The sequence below is a fragment of the Anabrus simplex genome, chromosome 3 (genome assembly GCF_040414725.1).
Source record: "Anabrus simplex isolate iqAnaSimp1 chromosome 3, ASM4041472v1, whole genome shotgun sequence".
In the NCBI taxonomy this organism is placed as follows: domain Eukaryota; kingdom Metazoa; phylum Arthropoda; class Insecta; order Orthoptera; family Tettigoniidae; genus Anabrus; species Anabrus simplex.
The window spans coordinates 152,290,330-152,313,786 of NC_090267.1; the positions used below are offsets into that span (position 1 = coordinate 152,290,330).

A 23,457-nucleotide genomic window follows, 5' to 3' on the forward strand; every position below is an offset into this window, starting at 1 on the left:
GTTGCTAATGCCATAGGATTATTATTATTATTATCAAAAACTGCCAAATTTATGTTTCTCTATCTCTGAAAGTTCGTCGGTAAGAACTTCCAAACTTGTGAAGTTATTTTTGATAACTTCACTGAACCAGGATTCAGTGATTACTACGATTAGAATACCATTAGCATTTCCTATTAGTTGAAATATATTTTTGAAATACCCACTAACGCAGACCTTGAGAATGGTTTTATTACCACCATTGTTTAAAAGAATAATTCAACTTTGAATATTATCCATTCAGTAATTTGTCAGAGAGATGCACATTTGTTACTGGTTATGTGAATTGCTAGAATTTGCGATTATGGAAAGTCATTTTGAGATCTCATACAGAGAAGCACTGAAATACTACCCAAGTGCAGCGGTTCAGGTAATCATACTTGTTTCTGCAATACTGTTACGAACGAACACTGTTTAATTTAGAATTACCCAATTAGTACACTAACACTCACGCGCAACCATACTTGAAAGTAAGTTACAACAGTTCGCTACTTAGTGGATATTTACAATAGTAATTAGTCCTCGCAGCAGGTCTCTAGCTAGGGAGTCCCTTCCGTAATCTTGACTGACAGGCTTCTCCTTTGACTTCGCTACGCACGCTCAGCAGTTCCCTGTAGTTGGGCTCGAACACAAGTCTGGCAACTACCACGCAGCACTACGACATGGTTTGACTCCAGAAAAGGCTTATAACTCACACAATCATACGACTGATATAAACTCGGCTCGACTCCAGACAAGGCCGAGAACTGGCACAAGTAACTCGCAATCAACGTGATTGCTCCACAAATTGAACTACTCAACACGTATCACTCGACAATAACACAGCACGACCAACACTAACAAGAAAGAAAATACTTCAGCCTTACTCTCCAGTATATTACTCCAAGAGTCCGGCACGACAATACTCCCTCGACACTCGAACACAACAAGAACTCTTCGTTCACGGTGACCTGCTTTCATGTCCATGGTACTGAAGTACTGGAACCTTCGGGTTGCGGCCAGAGAAGGAATATTCTCCTTTCGCTTTCCAGGAGCTCCATGGAAACACCAGACGAAGAGCAGAATACAAGCAGATGATGCCGTAACCTGTCTGTCTCACTCGCTCCTTCAAGGAAATATCGGACTGGCAATCCGCGAATACGTAACAATATAAACAACGTAAGAAACGAAACTTTATCTACAAGCCTTTTTTATCACTTGCTTTAAGTAGTGAAGTTTCTTTATTGGTGTGATATCGGGTGGCCTCCGAAAAGGCCTGGTGCAGGTCTTTTTAACTGACAGCCATGGGTTGCCTGCGTGTGTGCATGTGTGATGGTGATGATGATGATGATGATGATGATGAGGAGGAGGAGGAGGAGGAGGAGGAGGATGATGGTGATGGTGAAGGTGAAGATGATGATGATGATATAGGGAGAGGGCGAAACCCGATTTCGGTGCTTATTCATTTGGCTCAAACTAAAGGATACCACAATGATTCAGAATACTACAACAAATGTATAAACTGATATCCTACAGCAATTATCAACAAACAAAATTAAATATGTATACATATATATCAAAACGGAACTTGGTAATTTGAAGCACATTAAGTCTGTGGATGAATGTAGATGGTGTCTCAATAACCTGATGCACCGCTTCAGTTCTATGAGAGCAGTGACAAAGGTGAACATCATTGCTGGTTCACAGTCTGATGCAAAAGCCAACAGAAAATGTGCCTCTGACTGCGACAATGAGTCCCATGAGTCCAAGGTTATTGAGTAGATAATTTTAATATAGTAGGGAATACACACTTTCCATCTATATCATTTGTCTTTGTAAACTTTTACATCCTGTGTTGAATCACTCCCGTATCTGACTATTGGAATCCGCCCTTCGTTTCTTCGTACGCTGTGTTATGTCATATTGAAATGATTTCAACTACAATTTCAAAAACCTCCAAAACTGTTTTCTAGAAGTAGTGAGGTTTCATAATAAATAACAGGCCACACTTTTCCCTTCTCCACCTAATAATTCCTCGGTGAGTTTTCATTTAAAGTATATTTTAAGCACGAGTACAACGCAAGGTTTACAACAGAGAGAAAACATTTTTAAAATATTTCTGTCGTACGTGTTCTGGGTAGGCACTAGCACAATCGTGCTGGTTAGCGGTTTGTGTTGATTTGTTTTTCTTCCTTTTATTCTTCTGCGTCCATCACCTTACCTCGAATCACCAAACATCTCCTGCCCAGAGAGAGGGTGTTACTCACTAAGTGACCCTCTCCACTCCTGCTTTAAATTATTAGCCGTTTATTGAGCATATTCCCCTTTATTCGATAGGAAACAATGATAGACCTATATATATTTTAAATGGCTCTTAAATAATTCTTTGGTGAGGGAACACTGAATAATTTTTTTCTTGTTATTTAACGTTGCATTAGCACATCGAAGGATTTCGACGGAAGAACGAAAGCTGTGAGCTTGCATTCTGGAGATGGTGGGTTCGAATCTCACCCTGAAGGTGGTTTTGTGTTGTTTTTCGTTTTCACACTAGGCAAATGCTGGGTCTGTACCTTAATTAATCCACGGCCGCTACCTTTGCAATCCAAGCCCTTTCCCATCCTTCCGTCGACAGAAACCTTCGATGTACTAGTGCTACAACTAGCAAGAATAAAGGAGTGAAACGCCATCGTTTTCCTTTGAGAAGCACAGGTAGACATCACACCTTACACATCGAGATTTGGTTCCAGTTTTGCATCATTAAATATAAATTTCGTCCCATTAGCAGATATGGAAAAAAAAAAAAACCAAACCCCATGGGACTACAGCCCTTGAAGGGCCTTGGCCTACCAAGCGACCGTTGCTCAGCCCGAAGGCCTACAGATTACGACGTGCCGTGTGGTCAGCACGATGAATCCTCTCGGCCGTTATTCTTGGCTTTCTAGAGCGGGGCCGCTATCTCACCGTCAGATAGCTCCTCAATTCTAATCACGTAGGCTGTATAGACCTCGAACCAGCCCTCAGGTCCAGGCACGCTACCCCTACACCACGGGGCCGGCAGCAGATATGGACATGTAGAAATTCAGGAATATTATGGACAAGGCTAGAAATTGTTATATATATTACTGAATACATTCTCCTCTTACGGGCAAGTTACAGTGAAACTGTTATGACGTAAAATAGTCTATATTTGACATAAACACTACAAAAACTAAACTATCAAAAATGTGCTCGTAACTTCGTCTCCCAACGAACGTAATCAGTTAATTAACTTAATCATATTTTCCTTCCTAACCTTACCAAACACATTCCCTATAATGAATTACTTGAAGGCCATTTACCAAAAATGTTTTCTTGGTATTATTTTTAACATAGTCTTCCAGTGTTCTCCGTGGGATGTAAACCGCTTTAGTTGTACGTTTTTAACCCATTGTCTTGTCTTTCGCAGTCTTAATAGCCTTTATCATTGTCTCCTTATCACACTGCTTGCTTTTTCCCATCTGAAAATAATAATAATAAAATTCATAAAAAGAAATAAAATAAAAGGGGACGAAATTACGAACATTCCCTGATTTATTATAATGGCCGCTGCAGTAACTTACGCCAACCACATCACTGTAGCGATTACACGTCAGAAACTATACGAAATGACTGAAAATTTAGTCCAGTATTTGATACACATATCAGTGCTCACTCCGCGAATAACAGGCTCTTAATTTAAATGCTGCACTAATTCAACTCGGCATGAAAAATGAATCCCTCTTGTACACGGAAACTAAATATGGTGCACGCAGCCAACTCTCGCAACAGGACAACGGGATGAGGCCACGCGTGTGCGTGCGGCTAAGCATTAGGTACCAACCGAAAAAACTGGAAATCCCTAGGGTGACGAAATTCGGTGCGGGGCAGAATTTGGCCTTCCCCCTACATTATGCCTATTACTCAATGGCCAACCAAAGGAACCGAATCAATTGAAAAACGCTCTGCCAGATCTACACAGTAACTGCAGTATGGAAAAACTGACACATTAGAACTAGAGCACCGGAGTGCGTTAAGAACAATCTTGCAGATCAAGTACGACAGGGTCAAAATGAAATTTTAAATTCGTGTATTTCATTGGTCTAAAATCTAAAATATACCTACGTTCTGTCTTTATGCTCCTTACTCCTTTTCTTTCAAATAGGATTAAAGCAATGTCTTCTATATAAGACTGGATGTCAGCATAAGCTTCACCCAGCAGAAACCATTTCTGTCATTTTACAACATCAACAAACTGAGCGATGTGAAGTATGGATGCCTTATGTAACCCCAGTGTCCATTTTGAACCAGGAACTCAATCTGCAAACAACTCGCACAGAATCCCGACAAGACGTTCCTTTGATTCGCTATAAGAGTCTACCGCAGATCACATACAGTTCTCTTCCAATCATCATCATCATCATATGCAGCTTCCAGCTGTTGGACAGATCTGCTTGGAATATAAGCCTCTGCATTTCCTCTTGTCTTCCCACCAATTCTCCCTCTTCACTCTTGCACAGTCCTCTCATACTCTTCCACTCCTTTTATCCACCTCTCTTTGGTATTCCTCTTGGTCGTTTTCCGGTTATCTTAATTTCTCTTCTTGTATTGTGTCTCTCATTTCTCATTTCTGACCTTATCCATACTGTCACTCCTATCCCACGTCAGTATGGGCTGGTATCACCATCGTTTTGACCCTACCGCCATCATCACTATCCCATTATTATGCCTTCTCTAGATCTACTGTTTATTCCTCTTGTTGCGTTTTTCAATTATTTGTGGTCCGGAAACTTTGTGGCCAAATGCAAGTTAATGCTGAATTGTTCACTTATGTGCTTTTTTGTTTCTACAGCTGTAGTGTGTCCGGGACCATCGGAACCTGACTACTCTCTCGAGATTGCTATTGGAGTGATTGTAGCTGTCGCCTTCATCTCCGGCCTCATCGCCTTCATTGTCTATAAAGTGCGAGTATCACGGCGTCCTCTGTACGTAGTAAACAATGCCGGTGTCTGAGCATAATGCTCCGTCCCTTCAAACCCATTAACGAGATAAGCGGAAAACAACGTTCGTTGTTGTGCCGTTTATTGTGGACTGAATACTGTCAGTATTAGAACAAGCCGTCCTTTTATTTATGTATTTATTTATTTATTTATTTATTTATTTATTTATTTATTTATTTATTTATTTATTTATTTATTTATTTATTTATTTATTTATTTATTTATTTATTTATTTATTTATTTATTTATTTATTTATTTATTTATTTATTTATTTATTAGGCTGACCAACACGTACTGACTGAATTGTGAAGGTGTTCACGGTTACATGAGGTTAACTCGGTCCTGTAGTCCTTTCCAATGTGGAACAAAACAGAACAAGAGGGAATAAGAAGGATTACCAAAAGGTTAATACCAGGCACGAGAAGGTGATGATCAACTAGAATGATCAACTAGTGTTCTAAAGCGCGGAAATTTTTAAGACAAAACGCAACCCAAATTTTAGTATTTCCCAGAGTAAGCAAGGGTAAACTTACGATAACATCTCCAAAATAATGATTATCCAATCGTATTTGCATTACTTACCTTTTGCTTTTACTTGTGTAGGAGGATAATTTGGAATAGGAAGCGCGTGAAGATACATCTATAAACGGAAGGAATGCAAAAACACTATATGGCAGTATACTGAAACCTTCCCTGGATCGGACTTCCTAAAGGCGAACAATAATATTTTCAGGAAGCAAGAATTCCCATTTTTGACAGAAGGAAGTTAGTATTTCCCAAAGCTAGGAGGAGGTTGTAAATGTTGTTAATTTTTCAGCGCTAGCCTAGCTCGCGAATTGATGGATGAGCCAAAATATTTATCCATGTAAACCAAAATTAACTTATATAATGCCACCATACGATCCATTCTTCTCTGCGGTTGCAAACCGTGGGCAGTCAAGAAGATAGACTGAAGAACTTTGGATATCCCTAAATGAATATTGAGGAAGAGAAAGGCACCAGTCGAAGAAATTGGAAATGGGAGATAACGCAGACAAATTATGTGGGACCAATGGAAGAAACAGAGACGTGAAAGGAGGGAAAATCGGGCATCTAATCTTCATCAGACAGATTCACTGGACCGGTCATGTCGTAAGAAAGCCAGAAAATTCACAGTAAGGGGATTTCGAACGTGGAAGTGCCCTAGGAGGAAAATAATTTTGACGGAACTGCAAAAGATCTAGATGAACTTAGAGTTGATCCAGACTGGATAAAGATAGCGGATCGTAGCAGATTGAGACAGATTTGTAGAGAAGTGCATGATCTCGATGGTCGGTGAAGGTGGAATAACTTACGCATGTTAGTATTATGAACTTTTTAAGACAGTAAGTGCTAAAATACATTTGTAGTTTACGTGTTCTGCTGTAATATGGTCGACGTACACTACATAAAATGGTGTAATTGTTTTCGGTTTGAACGAGTTCGAACTGGGATAACCTCGGTTAATTTACTTCAATGAGTACAAATGTGAAAGCTTTAGAATATTTATGATTTGTTATTGTTTGTTAGATACACCAGATAACTAATGAAACTGTCGTGTTCATTAGTAATGCAGCACATTCAATAAAAACTGAAGTAGCGGGTAGGTCATCAATCAAATGTCACAGATCAAAGACGTACAATGACTGGTGGTGAAAACAAATGCATCGAACTGGAAATTTGAAAATTAATATCAATTTCTTCTAACAGAACGAAATGCCTCACTAAAATAAAGAATATTAGAACATTAAATTTTTATATTTGCAAAATTTATTAGTAAACATGTTATTTTCAAAAAAAATATATTAAAATTTGTTACAGAATCGTTTTAAGTAACACTAACTGCGAACTTCCTTCTTAAGAGCATGAAATTGTCCCTCAGTGAAATATACCAGGTTGTTTCATAAGAAAAATGGGCAAAATCTGCTTGAATAAACAAATGACAGTCAACAATATCCTGTTGTTATTTTCAATGTCATCCGGTAGATCGCAATATTGTTGCTAAAAAGTAAATAATAAAGCCACGAAAAACAATTCATTTTAATAGTCAATGTTGAAACAAATCTATATGTTTTTTATTTACGTTTGATGGTAGTTTTTTGTAAATAGCAGGGAAACAATGTACAGTGGATGTAACTGGCCTTAATCTCTAACATGGGTGGTTTGTAACTTGCAACAACAAAGGCATTTAGTTTTATTCAATGACGTAATCCTTCAAATGTGTTTGATATTTGTATATAACATTTAACACCAAGTGTACATTGATTTCCGTCTGTTACGTTCTACACATATGTTTAATGTTATATACCAAATATATTTGGTTTTAGTTTGCAAAGTGTCACACCAAATATACTTGGATTTACTTCGTAACATACTACACCAAATATATTTGGTTTTAGTTTCTAACATGTTACACTAAATATGGTATCTTTTTAGTTTGTAATGTGCTACACCAAATATGTTTGAATGTAGTTTAGCATATGTTACATCAAATATGTTAAATTGTATTGTAGCACGTGCTAAATCATATATATTTAAATTTAATTTAGCACATGCTACATCAAATATATTTAAATTTAATTTAGCACGTGCTACATCAAATATATTTAAATTTAATTTAGCACGTGCTACATCAAATATATTTAAATTTAATTTAGCACGTGCTACATCAAATATGTTTTAATTTAATTTAGCACGTGCTACATCAAATATATTTAAATTTAATTTAGCACATGCTACATCAAATATATTTAAATTTAATTTAGCACGTGCTACATCAAATATATTTAAATTTAATTTAGCACATGCTACATCAAATATATTTAAATTTAATTTAGCACGTGCTACATCAAATATATTTAAATTTAATTTAGCACATACTACACCAAATATATTTAAATTTAATTTAGCACATGCTACATCAAATATATTTAAATTTAATTTAGCACGTGCTACATCAAATATGTTTTAATTTAATTTAGCACGTGCTACATCAAATATGTTTTAATTTAATTTAGCACGTGCTACATCAAATATATTTAAATTTAATTTAGCACGTGCTACATCAAATATGTTTTAATTTAATTTAGCACGTGCTACATCAAATATGTTTTAATTTAATTTAGCACGTGCTACATCAAATATATTTAAATTTAATTTAGCACGTGCTACATCAAATATGTGTTAATTTAATTTAGCACATGCTACATCAAATATATTTAAATTTAATTTAGCACCTGGTACACCAAATATGTTTGGTTTATGATTTACATTAAGGATGTAAAGCTGTAACTTGCTTCACCAACTGTGTTTGACACTAATCCGTAATATGCTCACCAAGGATATTTGGATTGAATCTGGAACGTTCTACATCAAACGTATTAATCTTAATCTGTAACGAGATTCACGAAATAAAATTGGATTTAAATAAAATTCATGAAACTCAATCGTCTAAAATTACCAGTGTGGCATGGGCTCATCAGCTATATACCATACCTTCCAAAGACATGAGCCCATGCCGCAATGGGGCGAAACACTGATAAATTTTAACGACTGAGTTTCCTAAATTTTGTTTAGCTATCTCAATCGGAAGCCATATTTTTGGTCATAATTGGATTTAATCGGTAAAATGCTACACATAATATATTTTGATATAGTGTGAAATATTCTACATCAAATGCGTTTCATTTTTATTTGTTAATGAGCTACACAAAATATATTTTTATGTAGCATGCAACGTGTTATATCAAATATCAATTTTTATCCTGTATTTCGGATCAGTGGAGCTATTTGTGCATGTAATTTTGTAATTCAGAGGAAACCTATGGAGAGAACTACGGTAGAGGGCAATGTCTATTATATTTAATAGTATTTTGTCTTATATGTTAATTATAGATAATATGTTATCTTGGTAATATATACAGGAGGAACGTCAGTATTCAATAGATATGCATCCGTGTAATATCAAAACTTATAACACCATTGGTAATGAGTGTTAACTCTTTGTATTCTTAAACTGTCTGAACAAGGAGGGTCTGATGCCGGAATGAATCAACTATGCATTTAATATTTCTTAGTATCATATTTCAAATTAATTTTGAAGAATGAAGGAAATGATAATTGAAAAGTTTTCTTCATTCATGCATAATCTGTACATTAATCTTGTTATCTTTAAATTTGCAGAGACGTATGTGCTCTATTCCTTCTGCAATTCTGTATTTCTAAAGAGAATAGATAAATTCCAATTTTGTATTTGGTTCACTTTGGTTTCAGACACTCCTATTGCTGTTATACACCAAACTGACATTGGCACCAGGAGTTGTTACTGGGCCTAAACGACATTGTAACTCACGCTTGCCAATTAACACAAAATAATCCTACATAAATGTAAATAATAGGAGTCAGGAAGGATTTGTAACGACTAAATTTACTATTATATTACTCTCTGTAGTTTCGATTGCATGTTGAAATATTTAAAAGACATAGGAACTATTCATGTGTTCTCGTGAATTATACGAGTGCTTGACGTAGCCTGGGAAACCAATATCTGAGAGAGAGAGAGAGAGAGAGAGAGAGAGCGAGAGAGAGAATGAAATGTATCACTAAAATAAAGAATATTGGAACATACATTAAATATTGATATTTGCGAAGTTCAGTAAACTGTAAACGTGTAGTTTTACACAAAATATATTTTTATGTAGCATGCAACGTATTATATCAAATATCAATTTTTTATCCTGTATTTCGGATTAGTGGAGCTATTTGTGCATGTAATTTTGCTATTACCGGTAAACATTTCTAAAGAATTGCGAACTTCCTCCTTAAGAGCCTGAAATTTTCCCTCAGTGAAATATACCAGATTGTTTCATGAGAGAAATGAGCAAACATTTGCTTCAATAAAGAAACGACAGCCAACGATATCGTATTGTTACTTTCATTATGATCCGGTAGATCACAATTGTTGCCGAAATGCAAATAATAATGTCAGGTAAAATTAACATCAAATTTTACAAGTGACATGAACCTCTCCAAATCTGTATGTAGGCTGTATCCTACCTAATTTCCTTCTCTCTTACAATGATAAAACTCGAGACTTGGTCTCCCAGGTGACACAAATAAAATATATTGCCACTTATTAATTAATATTGGATATAATTGGCATGGAACAACGTAAATATGAAGAACATCATTCTTAACTAATAACACATGTTATTGACAAGCCAATTTGTATTTCTCCACCGGTAAAAGAAAGGTCAAGAGAGCTTCTAAGAAAATTTAAAAGTAACCACTTCGCCTATTAAGCAAAATATCGCACACCCGTACAGTCTTACTGGTATCACTGTTTTGAGTCAGTAGTGATATAAGTGGATTTGAAATAGGTTCGCGAGGTGTAATCCAATGATGGAAGAGGAATGGAGCATTGTAAAGAATCTAGTTCTCAACATAAGTCAGCCAACTGTCCTGAAAGGGATCATCATGTTGACAAGACCACGAAGAAACACAGTCATTTTCTCCAGTTCGCTTCCAAGCAGCATCCTAAGACATTTACTGCGTCATATCACGATGGGAATGAACTTGAAAACCGGCTGAACTAGCACAACTACCGTGTGAGTATTATGAAAGTGCTACACATAGGGCTGGTCGTGCTGCAGTAGCAATTCCAGGCCCAGTGAGGAAAGCAATGGCAAACAACCCCACTCCTCATCGTGATTAATATGCCTCATTTTGACGTCGCAAATGGTTTTTGTGGTTTCCTTGTGACCACATAACCTTTGGTGGTACCATTTGAGGATCCAACCAACTTCCGGGCTGATAGCCTACTAAACAGAGAGACAGAGAGAATCGGCTAAAACATCAAATGTACTTCAGCGAACAACCAAAGTTTCTGTAAATATTCTCGCACTGTATAAGTTGCAGTAGTTCAACAGTTCGTTCGTCAAGACAAGTGAATTAAAACCAGTGAAGTGCTTCAGAAGACTGACAATAAGAACTGGATCATGCAACTACCGGAAAGTACCTAAACTTCGAGTTTATTTTGTGTTTCCCATTCATGCTTTGAAAACTGCCCATTCCCTCACAAATATTATCATACAATGACTAGACAGCTGGTTCTCGTCAGCTGTTGCTCTGCATAATAACATTAAATGGATGATCTTATGCTTAACTGCAGCAAGTATCATTTCTTTTAAAGAGTTAAAGACACCGAACGATAGTTCGATAGTTGGATAGTTTGTAAGCGAACGAAAGGTTAAAGTTATTCCTTATGCCAGAGAGAGCCATGTGGTATCTGTACTCTACCCAAAGGTAGTGAATTCCAGACGGATGATGATAACCACGCTAATTTACATTAACTTAAGTTTCAGTGAAATTACCAAACACAATTCTGTAACGCCAAGAATAAATGCATTATGTTCTATTTGATCAGTAATCATTTGAATCACTTTATGCACTGGTACAAGTATACTGTAAACATGGATATGTTTATGCACATTACTTACTTAGAAGTGCTCTACAATTTATGTTACATATTGTATGATAAGATACGAATTCTAAATAACGATCGTTACTATATTAATGAAGATGTAATTAAAATCAAATGTCATTTTATTAGTGGTTAACTACACCTGCAAGTTCTGCTGTGTGTAAAAGGCGAGTACACAGTTCAACAACTACACCCATGAAATTAGTTCATATTCTAAGTTGTAGGAATGTGTAAAAACTTGCTCAGTTTTCTCGCAAACATGTTAATACCAGTTGGTTCTCTTTAAGCGTAAGACCATTCAAATACATTGAGAAGTTTATATTTAAGCAATAGCAATTAATACAGAGAAAACTCAGAAAATTAATTTTGTATACAGTTTAATTACTTTAAAATATATTTTCTACCAAACTATGCAGTTTTGAAATGGAATGTATAACCTAATATCCCTCCTATACATCCACCATCGAGTTTTATTTTGTTATTAACATTATTGTTAAAACTAATAATTCTCTAGCGACACATTTAGTGTTCACCTGACAAAATAAAATTGAACTTAACAGTAGGTTGCCCAAAAGAGTTTCAATTTACCTTCCATCTGTTCTTATCATCATATCATTATGTCATAATACATACCAATGGCCTAGTTCTAATAACAAGTATCTGACAAAGCTGTTCCTGACCATTATTTTCCTTAAGACTGCTCACGCCTTTTCCGCACATATGGATATATAGTCCATCAGAACAATGCTCGCTGCGTTCATTTTCTTATGCTTACGTGTACAGGAACCTTAAATATATTATTCTGTAGGAATGCGTAAATACGCCATACAAACAATACTTCTACAATACGGTACGGTAAGGTTCATTTTCTTTTACATATTGTCATAAGGAAATGAACACAACGAAAATTGTGATGGACTGCATATCCATATGTGGTTGGGAGGCGTGACCAGTCTTAAGGGAAGTGATGGACAGGAACAGCATTGTCTGATACGTGATATTAGAAGTAGGCCGTCGATATGTATTTAATCACTGGCGAGTTCAGTGATGTATTCCGGTGCATTTTACACGCGCCTCTTTGTTATACGTTTCTTGCGTTTAGCCACAACTTTCTTATGGTGGAAATAGTTCCTTTTGAACAGACACTCCTAAAATTTAAGCATCGCATATTGGTTTTAAGGGACTTAAGGTGACGGTGTGTGAATAGACAGTGCTAAGTATTTAGAACAATCTCAAGTCAGCACAGAATGGAGGGAATATTTTTGGCGTAACTCTTAATGTTACAAATAGATTAACGGTTATACCTAGCATTACATACCCGGAGGATAATAGACTATCGCTTACACCTAAAATATTACATACTCGGGAGGAGTTGAACTATCGGTTACACCTAACATTGCATACCCAGGACGAGATGAACTATTGGTTACACTTAACATTACGTACCCAGGACAAGTTGGACTATCGGTTACACCTAACATTACATACCCTGGACGAGTTGGACTATCGGCTATGCATAACATTACATACCCTGGACGAGTTGGACTATCGGCTATGCATAACATTACATACCCTGGACGAGTTGGACTATCGGCTATACATAACATTACATACCCTGGACGAGTTGGACTATCGGCTATGCATAACATTACATACCCTGGACGAGTTGGACTATCGGCTATGCATAACATTACATACCCTGGACGAGTTGGACTATCGGCTATGCATAACATTACATACCCTGGACGAGTTGGACTATCGGCTATGCATAACATTACATACTCTGGACGAGTTGGACTATCGGCTATACATAACATTACATACCCGGGACGAGTTGGACTATCGGTTACACTTAACATTACATACCCGGGACGAGTTGGAGTATCGCCTACACTTAACATTACGTACCCGGGATAACACTATTCTCCCCCAAAATAATATGCAATTTCCCATACACGGCAGATGCCACCCACTCCTGCAAGTGCTGTACCAGGTTAGAAATTTCCTCCAAAATTATTCAACTGAATTCGTTTGTGTTCATGGAACTTAGTTTTTGTTCATGAGACAAGGGGCCGAATTGAGGATCACTCAGCAGAACTTCCTTTTTTATAATATTTGCCGTCCAAGGTAAGATATCAAGATGAAAGTCATAAGTACATATCTTTCGGAAAATAAAGGACAGTTACATTCACAGGTTCCGTGATATCTCTTGGATGAGATAATGAGACTCTCACGGGTCAGCGGGAATGAAGATACCACTATCAGATGAGATAAGTCATATGCGTTTAACTTCATCTTATAACATCTCAAATCAACATCTGACTTAGTTGTGTTCTTGTGGAGTAATTCTGAAGGTAGCATGAAGTGGATAGTTCTCAGTATTCTTGTTGCTCTGTCATTTCTATACTATGGTAAGTATCCAATAGTTATGTACATATTTCTTGGTGAATTACATATCAAGGGCATTCAATTTTAGCATTTGTAAATCAGGAATTTTGGATTTAGATTTGCATCTTCAGCATTTTTAGAGTTTACTTTGAAGAGAAACATAGAATTTTCTCTTTCTGATAAAAAGAGGATTCCGTTTTTATACTATCAAGGCGAAATTAAAATCTCACTGGTAACGAGCTAATAATAAAATGAAATTTCATTCTGAAATAAAATTATGCATTAATTTTAGACTGATATAGGTAAAAAAGAAAAGATTTGTATTGTAGCAGAAGTAGAATATTTTTTTTTGCTAGTTGTTTTACGTCGCACCGACACAGATAGGTCCTACGGCGACGATGGGACAGGAAAGGGCTAGGAGTGGGAAGGAAGCGGCTGTGGCCTTAATTAAGGTACAGCCCCAGCATTTGCCTGGTGTGAAAATGGGAAACCACGGAAAACCATTTTCAGGGCTGCCGACAGTGGAGTAGAATAATTTAAAATACGGTAAATATTCAGAATTAACTTTATTAATTGAAGTCATGTTCAGTGACAATGTTGAATGAAATTATAGAACATACCCCAATATTTTGTTCTGTCATTCGTATTTTCCTATCACATACAATTAATTATATTTACTGAAATGTCTTCCAGAATCTACAATATTGGTACCTCCCCAAATACTGTACATTTTGATGCTGCTTGACCGAACTCTGCGTGATATACCAAAGGTGATTTGACCGTCCTAACAGCTCGTGGTTTTATTAAAAATCGTTAAGTCGTTTCATGCATCCCATACTACTGAATTGTATTCTAGTGGTAAAGGCTTCAGTGTTTTTTATATAAAGAAAGTACCATAATCCTCGGAAAATACTAAGTGATAAAAATTGAGCAAACTTATTATGTTAGTTACTTAACTTACTTTCCATTCTTGGCGAAAATGCCTGATTCGTAGATATTCATTATGAAATACAAGCAGCATAACTGTTGAATTAAAAATCGTTTAGAGCAGAAGTGAAGTGTGTAGATTTCATGTGATTTTTTTATCTCTATTCCTTTTTCGCACTTTAGATCAAAGATTTTCCTGGGAATTTTTCCTTCATGTTTTTCGATCACCTTTATTTGAGATCTGCCTCCATTTTTAATAGTTTCCGATGCATCAAGTGCTTCTGATTTTACTACTGTCTTATAATGTCGCAATCTTGCCATTTTTGATACAGTTTTTATTGTATCTGTTCCAAATAATTTTGCCTCCTCCTTGTAGTTTTGCAATTCCTCCTTTGTTAGTTTTCTGAGTTAACCCTGCTGGTTCAATAATTCCACCTAGATACTGAACACTTTATGACCCTTCGAAGGATACCTACCTTCCTTACCAATCAGCAATCGCATGAGATCTTTCTCTTGGGTCGCTTTCGGGTTCTTCGTCACTTGTTTAGGTAAGAGGCGGGTTTCAGTAATTTAAAAATAATGTCTACAATGAGTGAAATCGATTTAAAAGTGTAGGTTTATTGACCATTTGATACGAAATCTAAAACTTGCGACATTTCACAACATCTGATAAACGAATTCATGCTTGTCCCTCAGAAACAAACGAATAATAACAACGGTGGTGAGAGACGCTGGCTTTGGAGACTTTAACTCAATTGCCTGAGGGGCATCCTTACCAGAAACCATCGTCTTAGTTCAAGAATAAAGTAAAGAAAATCTGGATATCCCTATGATCTGTTTCCACGTGACACTGCACGTACCCCCGTAATGATTCGTGACAATCCAACCCCCGTAACGCGAGCTCTGGACTCTTGGTATAATTAAGCCTGTTCAATCGGTATATGCCACACAGTGATTGTACGGCATGGACCCTTAATTGAATCGATGTGACCTGCTACTGTGTCATGGACCGACATCTAACTCTGTGATTTACGTTAAAGTAATTGTGGATGATGACCGCAACGAAACTGATGCTATAATGGCAAATAGCCCTAATCTAAGTCACTGAGGCTGACGACCGCATGACCATCCAAACGTCTCGACTGAAGGCTGAACACAATTAAGTTAAAGTAGTCGATGACCGAGGTTTCCCCGTTAGTAAATCCCCAGCACATCTGGTGCTCAATAAATAAAAATAAAAACAACAACAACAACAGCAAACGCTCACAACACTTGTGGCAGTAAAATCCCTTGCTACCCGACTTGTCCCCTTAATCGTTACGTTAATAAATTGAACTTTCCCAGCAAATTAAAGTACGATTTTCAGAATACATTTTTAAGTTAATCGCTTGCTTTTCAGCTAATTCTCATAATACGGTTTCACTGAATGTAATAAATTAATAAATGAAGTAATCTCATAATCTTGATTAACAACAAATGTATCTATCCTGGACGAAGTGGTTTCATTAAACTCCCTCACTGTTTCAAGTAATTTTCGTTATCACTTGGACATGTTTACCAGAAACATTCCTTTAAAAGAAAATATTAATCTATGTTTATTCTCACATCATTCTTGATTCTCAACCGTAATACGAAATACATGGTCATAACTACCGGTACCACTTGTTCATTTCATTACGTCACTCAACAAGTTTACGTCATATCACTAATACTTACTGAGACACTAGCTTGGATAATCCTAACCTTAAATCCTATAAGTTACATACATCACACGAAACGCAAAATAAAACAACCCATATTTAACTCTGATAACGTCTACGGTTATCCCTTGGACTAATTCCGGTACCTCCTTCCGATATGATTTCATGCTGATGAGACTCAAGTGTCGTAATGCACCTAACCCAAACTCTAGGGAGAATGGACTACTGCACCACTATGTGCTCCACAGGCATGAACCCATACCATACGAACCTACACTTGTACCTTGGAAACCAACAAAAACACCTCATCTATCACGAAGTCTATGGATTGACAATCTATCGTGACACTCAAATAAAATAATCGCAAGAACTTGGACAATTCTCAACAACACGAAGCAACATTACTATAGATTCTCAAATGTTGACAGCCCTGAAAATGGTTATTTACAACATAACACAAAACCGTATCGTATCTGTCACACCTATAATGAACCTAAAGTTCTCTACCAAACGATTATCTTATTAAGTAATGAAATCTATTTCCAAACACTTATTATAAATGACAAAATCTCAGTTACAATTCCTGGCTCGCGTGCCGAAACAGGTGGTCTACATGGAAGGAAGACCCTTCCCGTTACCTCTAAGAAAGCAAACACGTTATCTCTTCTAACTGTATCGAAATTAAATCTCGTACCGTTGACAACTCGCATGAAAGACAATACTTAACCAATACAGAATATGCGAAAAGATTTTATTTTAATTAATGTTATTTGCATTACTTCTCAATAACTACTTTTACGGTTTGGTTTTCGGAGACGCCGAGGTTCCAGAATTTAGTCCCGCAGGAGATCCCTGACGTGCCAGTAAATCTACCGACATGAGGCTGTCGTATTTGAGCACCTTCAAATACCACCGGACTGAGCGAGGATCGAACCTGCCAAATTAGGGTCAAAAGGCCAGCGCCTCAACCGTCTGAACCACTCAGACTGGCAAGATTTTATTTAAAACGTCACTTGAAATGTTCCTAGCCACCACGTCCTACGGTTTCATGTGGGATCCTAACTATTGAAGGACCCTATTCCCATACCATTAAATTACACAGATAAATCCTCGGGTTCCCTACAATGAAAAATCCCGGCAACAAATATCACTTCAACACTTCGGGATTTCAACAATCTGAGTCACATTTCCTCCTAACTCTGCAAGACATGAACCACTTACTACAGTACCTCAAATTCTCTACACGAAAATAATACGATCCACTATGCTGTTACATAAAACAATCTGTGACAAACTAACCATCTCTCCTCACATATCTGAGACTGACAACAAAATATTTCAAAACCGCAACTCACAACTTGACTTACCAAATTTTACCGTTATTTTCTCCTCACCAGTTCTACGCATATTTTAATATATATTTGGAATAACACTTCCCTTCCACAAGTCACACGCCAGTTTCGCCCCGTACATTCCTCGACAAAGTCTACAGCTCCAACCACATTAAGACACACGCTCCGCAACAGCTGGCGTTCGCTTTAAGTGGTAAACCATGGATTACACTTACGGGAATTCCCTACAATCTATTACAATGAACAGAATTTGATAAATTAATATCTTAACTTAGGCAAACAAATATAGTAATAAACGTACGTAAATGACACCACGCTTTACACATTACATTCGTTTTAAAAACCATCAAATCTACTATTGTACAACACCTCACACATCAGTTTCGTGGCTCTAGCGGTTATTCAATGACTATTCGTCGTTACTACTGACATTTACACGAAATTCAAAGGTAACCAAAGTGCGTCACAGATACACAAAATAAAATTTTGACATAATAAAATGAAGAAATGCACTTTTCAAAGGGCAGCTTACGTACCTGGAAGTCGTACGAGGCCTTGCATCATTATAGGCCCACCAGCCTCTCTCTATCTTTTATCTAGCCACTACAACAGGTATTAGCCTTACAGAACATACTTTTCATTTCATCAGGATTCCTATCCTGGGTGTAATGCTTTTATGTTGATTATTTTATATCATTCATCTGAAAATAACGAAAATGAAAACCTACAACCTGTTTTCCAGTCAATGACCGGGTCAGGGTTGTAATGAATGAAGCAGATATAGGCTATTAGTACGATGCGGTCGCCACTCCCAAAGTGATTTATTAATAACTGATAGATGCTATGAAATGATAATGGAGAGTGTTGCTGGAATGAAAGATGACAGGGAAAACCGGAGTACCCGGAGAAAAACCTGTCCCGCCTCCGCTTTTTCCAGCACAAATCTCACATGGAGTGACCGGGATTTGAACCACGGTGTCCAGAGGTGAGAGGCCGACGCGCTGCCGTCTGAGCCATGGAGGCTTTTCTGAAAATAATGACATATAAAAATATAAATGCCCTTCACACGTTCTTCCTTGCATGGACCGAACAGGTTTGTCGAACCACCGATCCGCACACGAAATAATTTATAATACAACAATGATATTTACTAATTCAGCTGCAGGATTTCCACATTATAATGACCGTATGTTGCCTGAACCTGAATTTTAATGACGATTCCACATTTTGGAATACCGTCGATTACCCTTCAACCTATCCCCACTTCGAGTTGATGTTACAGCCACCTTCGGCCAAACCTATCTTCACTTTTGGGACTTAGCCTTCCCAACGCTGGTTTGCAATGTTGTTCTGAAATGCGTAAAGTCGCCTTAAATTTACTGAACAAAATGGGCACTCGCAAATGGCGCAGCGTGGTTTTATAATGTTTTCTCTCACTCCCATGCTGTTTGCATTTACCGCCCAAAGTTTACTGACACAGTTCTTCCTCACAGAAAATGTAATTAGGGCTGATTCTGAAATAAAGCCATTTTTTTAGTTTAGTAGCGGAGCTGATGATAAGCATTAAGAGTTTCTATTAACAAATTTGAGTCCTTGAATTAACTCATAAGCTAGGCACTATATTTTGGTCGATGTAACAGAGTTTGAGCAAACAGTCGCGTCGCTTAGGCAATTTTCCTTGTGCTAACGCAAATTTTTTAGTTTAGTAGCGGAGCTGATGATAAGAATTAAGAGTTTCTATTAACAAATTTGAGTCCTTGAATTAACTCATAAGCTAGGCACTATATTTTGTTCGATGTAACAGAGTTTGAGCAAACAGTCGCGTCTCTTAGGCAATTTTCCTTGTGCTAACGCAATTTTTTTAGTTTAGTAGCGGAGCTGATGATAAGCAGTAAGGGTTTCTATTAACAAATTTGAGTCCTTGAATTAACTCATAAGCTAGGCACTATATTTTGGTCGATGTAACAGAGTTTGAGCAAACAGTCGCGTCTCTTAGGCAATTTTCCTTGTGCTAACGCAAATTTTTTAGTTTAGTAGCGGAGCTGATGATAATCGTTAAGGGTTTCTATTAACAAATTTGAGTCCTTGAATTAACTCATAAGCTAGGCACTATATTTTGGTCGATGTAACAGAGTTTGAGCAAATAGTCGCGTCTCTTAGGCAATTTTCCTTCTTGTGCTACTTATCACTAGCAACCAAGTTGTTTCATTTACGACCTTCTGGCGTTTACCATGGCGGTATAGTCGCCAATTCTCCTTAAAACGTAATTTCAATTAAAATAGTTCCGCGCCAAATTAGTTTGTATCCCTGCACCTTCTACACGTGTGGGTGACGTAATTTCTATTGCCGCCTCTGGCCAGAAATGAAAATGTAACTAGGGCTCTTCATGATCTGGCGCGCTGGAATTAAATGGTGCATCATGTAATCAGTTTAGGACTCTGGCTCCTTATGACTCAAAGATTACGGATTCTACTTGAGTGATATTTCCAAATTTGATGATTAATTGTTGACTGTTTAAACCTTGTCTAGTCCCTTCCCGTATAATTTGTCTTCAGTTATTTACCTAGTCTTTTCTTAAATAATTTCAAAGAACTCTTCTTCCTATAAACGAATATTTGCCCTACTTTGTCCTCTTGAATTACACCCCTGTATTCATAAGGTGATCGTTCCTTCATTTATAAACACCACTCGACTTTAATCGTCTACTAATGCCATTCCAGGCCATCTCTCGACTGACAGCTCGGAACATACCACATAGTCGAACAGCTCGTCTCCTTTCTCCCAAGTCTTCCCAGCCCAAAGTTTGCAACATTTTCGTAACGCTCTATTTTGTCGGAAATCGCCCAGGTCAAATCGAGCTGCTTTTCTTTGGATTTTTCCAGTCCTCGAATGACGTAATCCTGGTAAGGAACTAGAACATTCTCTAATTATGGTCTTTCCAGTTACTCCTTTACATCATTTCTACAATCCCTAAATACCTTCATAACCATATGAAGAGATCTGTAACCTTTACTTAAAACGCCGTTTATGTCATTACCCCAATTAAGATATTTCCTTATATTGAACCCATGACCTTTGGCCCAAGGGTTCAATATTAACACATAAGTTCTTACAGGGATTCCCATGAAGTACTTTCAGCCAATCAACACAGTAATTAAAACTTGGTGATACTCACAAACTGACGTTTCTCCCCGTTTAATAGCATACCATTACCTTCTGTTCTTCTCACAACATTATGGTCCGGCTTTAAGCTTTCTTGGTCACTTGAACGACAGTAATTACATGGCGTAAACTGGTTATTATTATTATTATTATTATTATTATTATTATTATTATTATTATTATTATTATTATTTAGTAAGTACAATTGATCCATGGTGTACGCTATCACGTCCACTGTTTATCATTTATGGACCACAGTTTACAATAAAATTTGAAAAAACTTGTTCCTGTCAATATCGATGTGATGAGACTACACTACGGTGAAGAATAGGCATGTCTGTCAGCCGAAAACTCCTTCTTCTTTCCAATATATTGGGGTCAGTACTTGGTGTGAATTTGGCCCTGTTTTACGGATTGATACCCTTACTGAAGCTAATCCTGAGCGGAAGGATGTATTCACTATTTGTGTTTCTAATAGTGTGCCTGTTGTCGGTTGCTGAATTTAATAACTCAACTTGCAAATTCATCATCACATTCCCTGGTGCTTTTTCAAATGAAATACTATATTACCCCGTTTATTCGGATATTTTATTTACCCGGATTGGTCATGTATATGATATATCTATATTGTACTCACTCTTTACAAAAATCGTTTTAAATCTAAGAAGAATTACATTTTTTTTAAAGGTAATTTCATTGATAAGACTCAAGTTATTTAATTATAAGACGATTATTATGAATACTCTGAAATATTCTGAAAGTATTTTGAGTTCTAATCCTCCGGCCCCGTGGATGAATAGTCAGTGAACTGTTCATCGGTTCTGAGATCCGTGGATCTGATAATGGACTGACCGAAAGTTATAACTGTGTATGGTTAATTTCCCTGGCGAGGCATCTGCGTGTATATGTTCGTCTTAACACACTACTGGTCATATATGCCTACACACAACAGGATCGGCAGTGGACAAAAACCGTCATAACAGCGACCGTAGCGTGCTCTTATAGTTATCGTCATCCACCGGTTTTGACTCCCTGACAATCTCTTTTAAGTCTTTCGATCAGTGCATTCATTCTTTTTTTTTTTCTAGAAGAGACCCTGTCCATCTTCTGGGTTCTGATTACACTAAAACCCGAACAGACTTTGATCCGTCTAGTTTCAACCCTAAAGTTTTGTTTTCTGGGATACTGTCCTGTTTCAGGTCTTTCTCATATTCTTGAGAGTATCTCAACTTTAGTCCCCTGAAATTTCAGACAATTTTAGTTAATCGGTCATTAACTACACCGAAAATGTGCGAATGAAATGGTAACTTTTCCTTTTAAATTATAATATTATTCTTTTTTTTTTTTTTTACAAGAGGCGAAGTTAAGACACTTGACTCTCTCTTACACTTAATCACGTTCTTGATCACAAATTGAATTGTCTTATCCTTACGAAATAATTAGGTAGTGATTATGTTGATGGTGGTCTTGGTGGTGGTGGTGGTGGTGGTGGTGGTGGTGGTGGTGGTGGTGGTGGCGGCGGAGGGGAAGTTGTAAAAAATCAATAATTTGCTGTGAAGGTAAGGGAGTACAACTTCCTATCTAGATTTTCTGTAAATAGAGTGCGGTTAATAATGGTGATAAGTTTATTTATTTATTTATTTATTTATTTATGTATTTATTTATTTATTTATTTATTTATTTATTTATTTATTTATTTATTTATTTATTTATTTATTTATTTATTTATTTATTTATTTATTTATTTATTTATTTATTTATTTATTTATTTATTTCCAAAAATCGTGATACATCTTAAGAGGATCCAACATGGGTTTTCTTACGGACACGGTTGGGTATATTATAAAAGCATCGTCCTTCGGATGACAATAATAATTTTCCATGGACGCCCTACGTATGAATGAAAATCAATTTACAATATCATGATTGAAGTAGTGACAGTTCTACATTGGAGATACAATACATTAAAGAGTTTTGTACCCATCATTGTAGGAAAATGGTTTGAGAAGTTGACAAGCCTTCTTGCAATCACTTACTAATAAACTCACTAACTAACCGAAGGTGTTTTATCAAACATTTTATACTACTATACAAACAAAGCGTTCTGCAAGAAATTCAAGGGAAGAGAGAACTGATGCTAACGATAAGGAGAAGGAGAGTTAAATTCACTGGCCACATCTTGCGACATAATACCTTTCTTATTAGTCTGCTGGAAGGAAAGATGACGGGGAAGAAAGGCCGAAGAAGACCGAGGTAAGAATCCCTTCAAAACTTGGCACAGAGTTTCATTATTTTTCATATCATGAAATGGAACGAGGAGCTGAGGACAAAAAAGAATGCAATCTACATACATATGGCCCGTGCAAAGCATTCGGTTACACAGTTAATATAGTGTCAC

At 36.8% G+C, this 23,457-nt stretch overlaps 1 protein-coding gene across 1 annotated transcript in view; it reads left to right on the forward strand.

Moving 5' to 3' along the window:
• The window catches only part of LOC136866105 (lysosome-associated membrane glycoprotein 3), a 38,886-nt gene extending 31,287 nt beyond the window's left edge, over positions 1–7,599 (forward strand). The window contains exon 5 of the mRNA XM_067142783.2: positions 4,883–7,599. Within this exon, the coding sequence (XP_066998884.2) occupies positions 4,883–5,043 (161 nt within the window). The 3' untranslated portion in view covers positions 5,044–7,599. The remainder of the gene's footprint in view (positions 1–4,882) is intronic.
• The last annotated feature ends 15,858 nt before the right edge of the window (positions 7,600–23,457 follow it).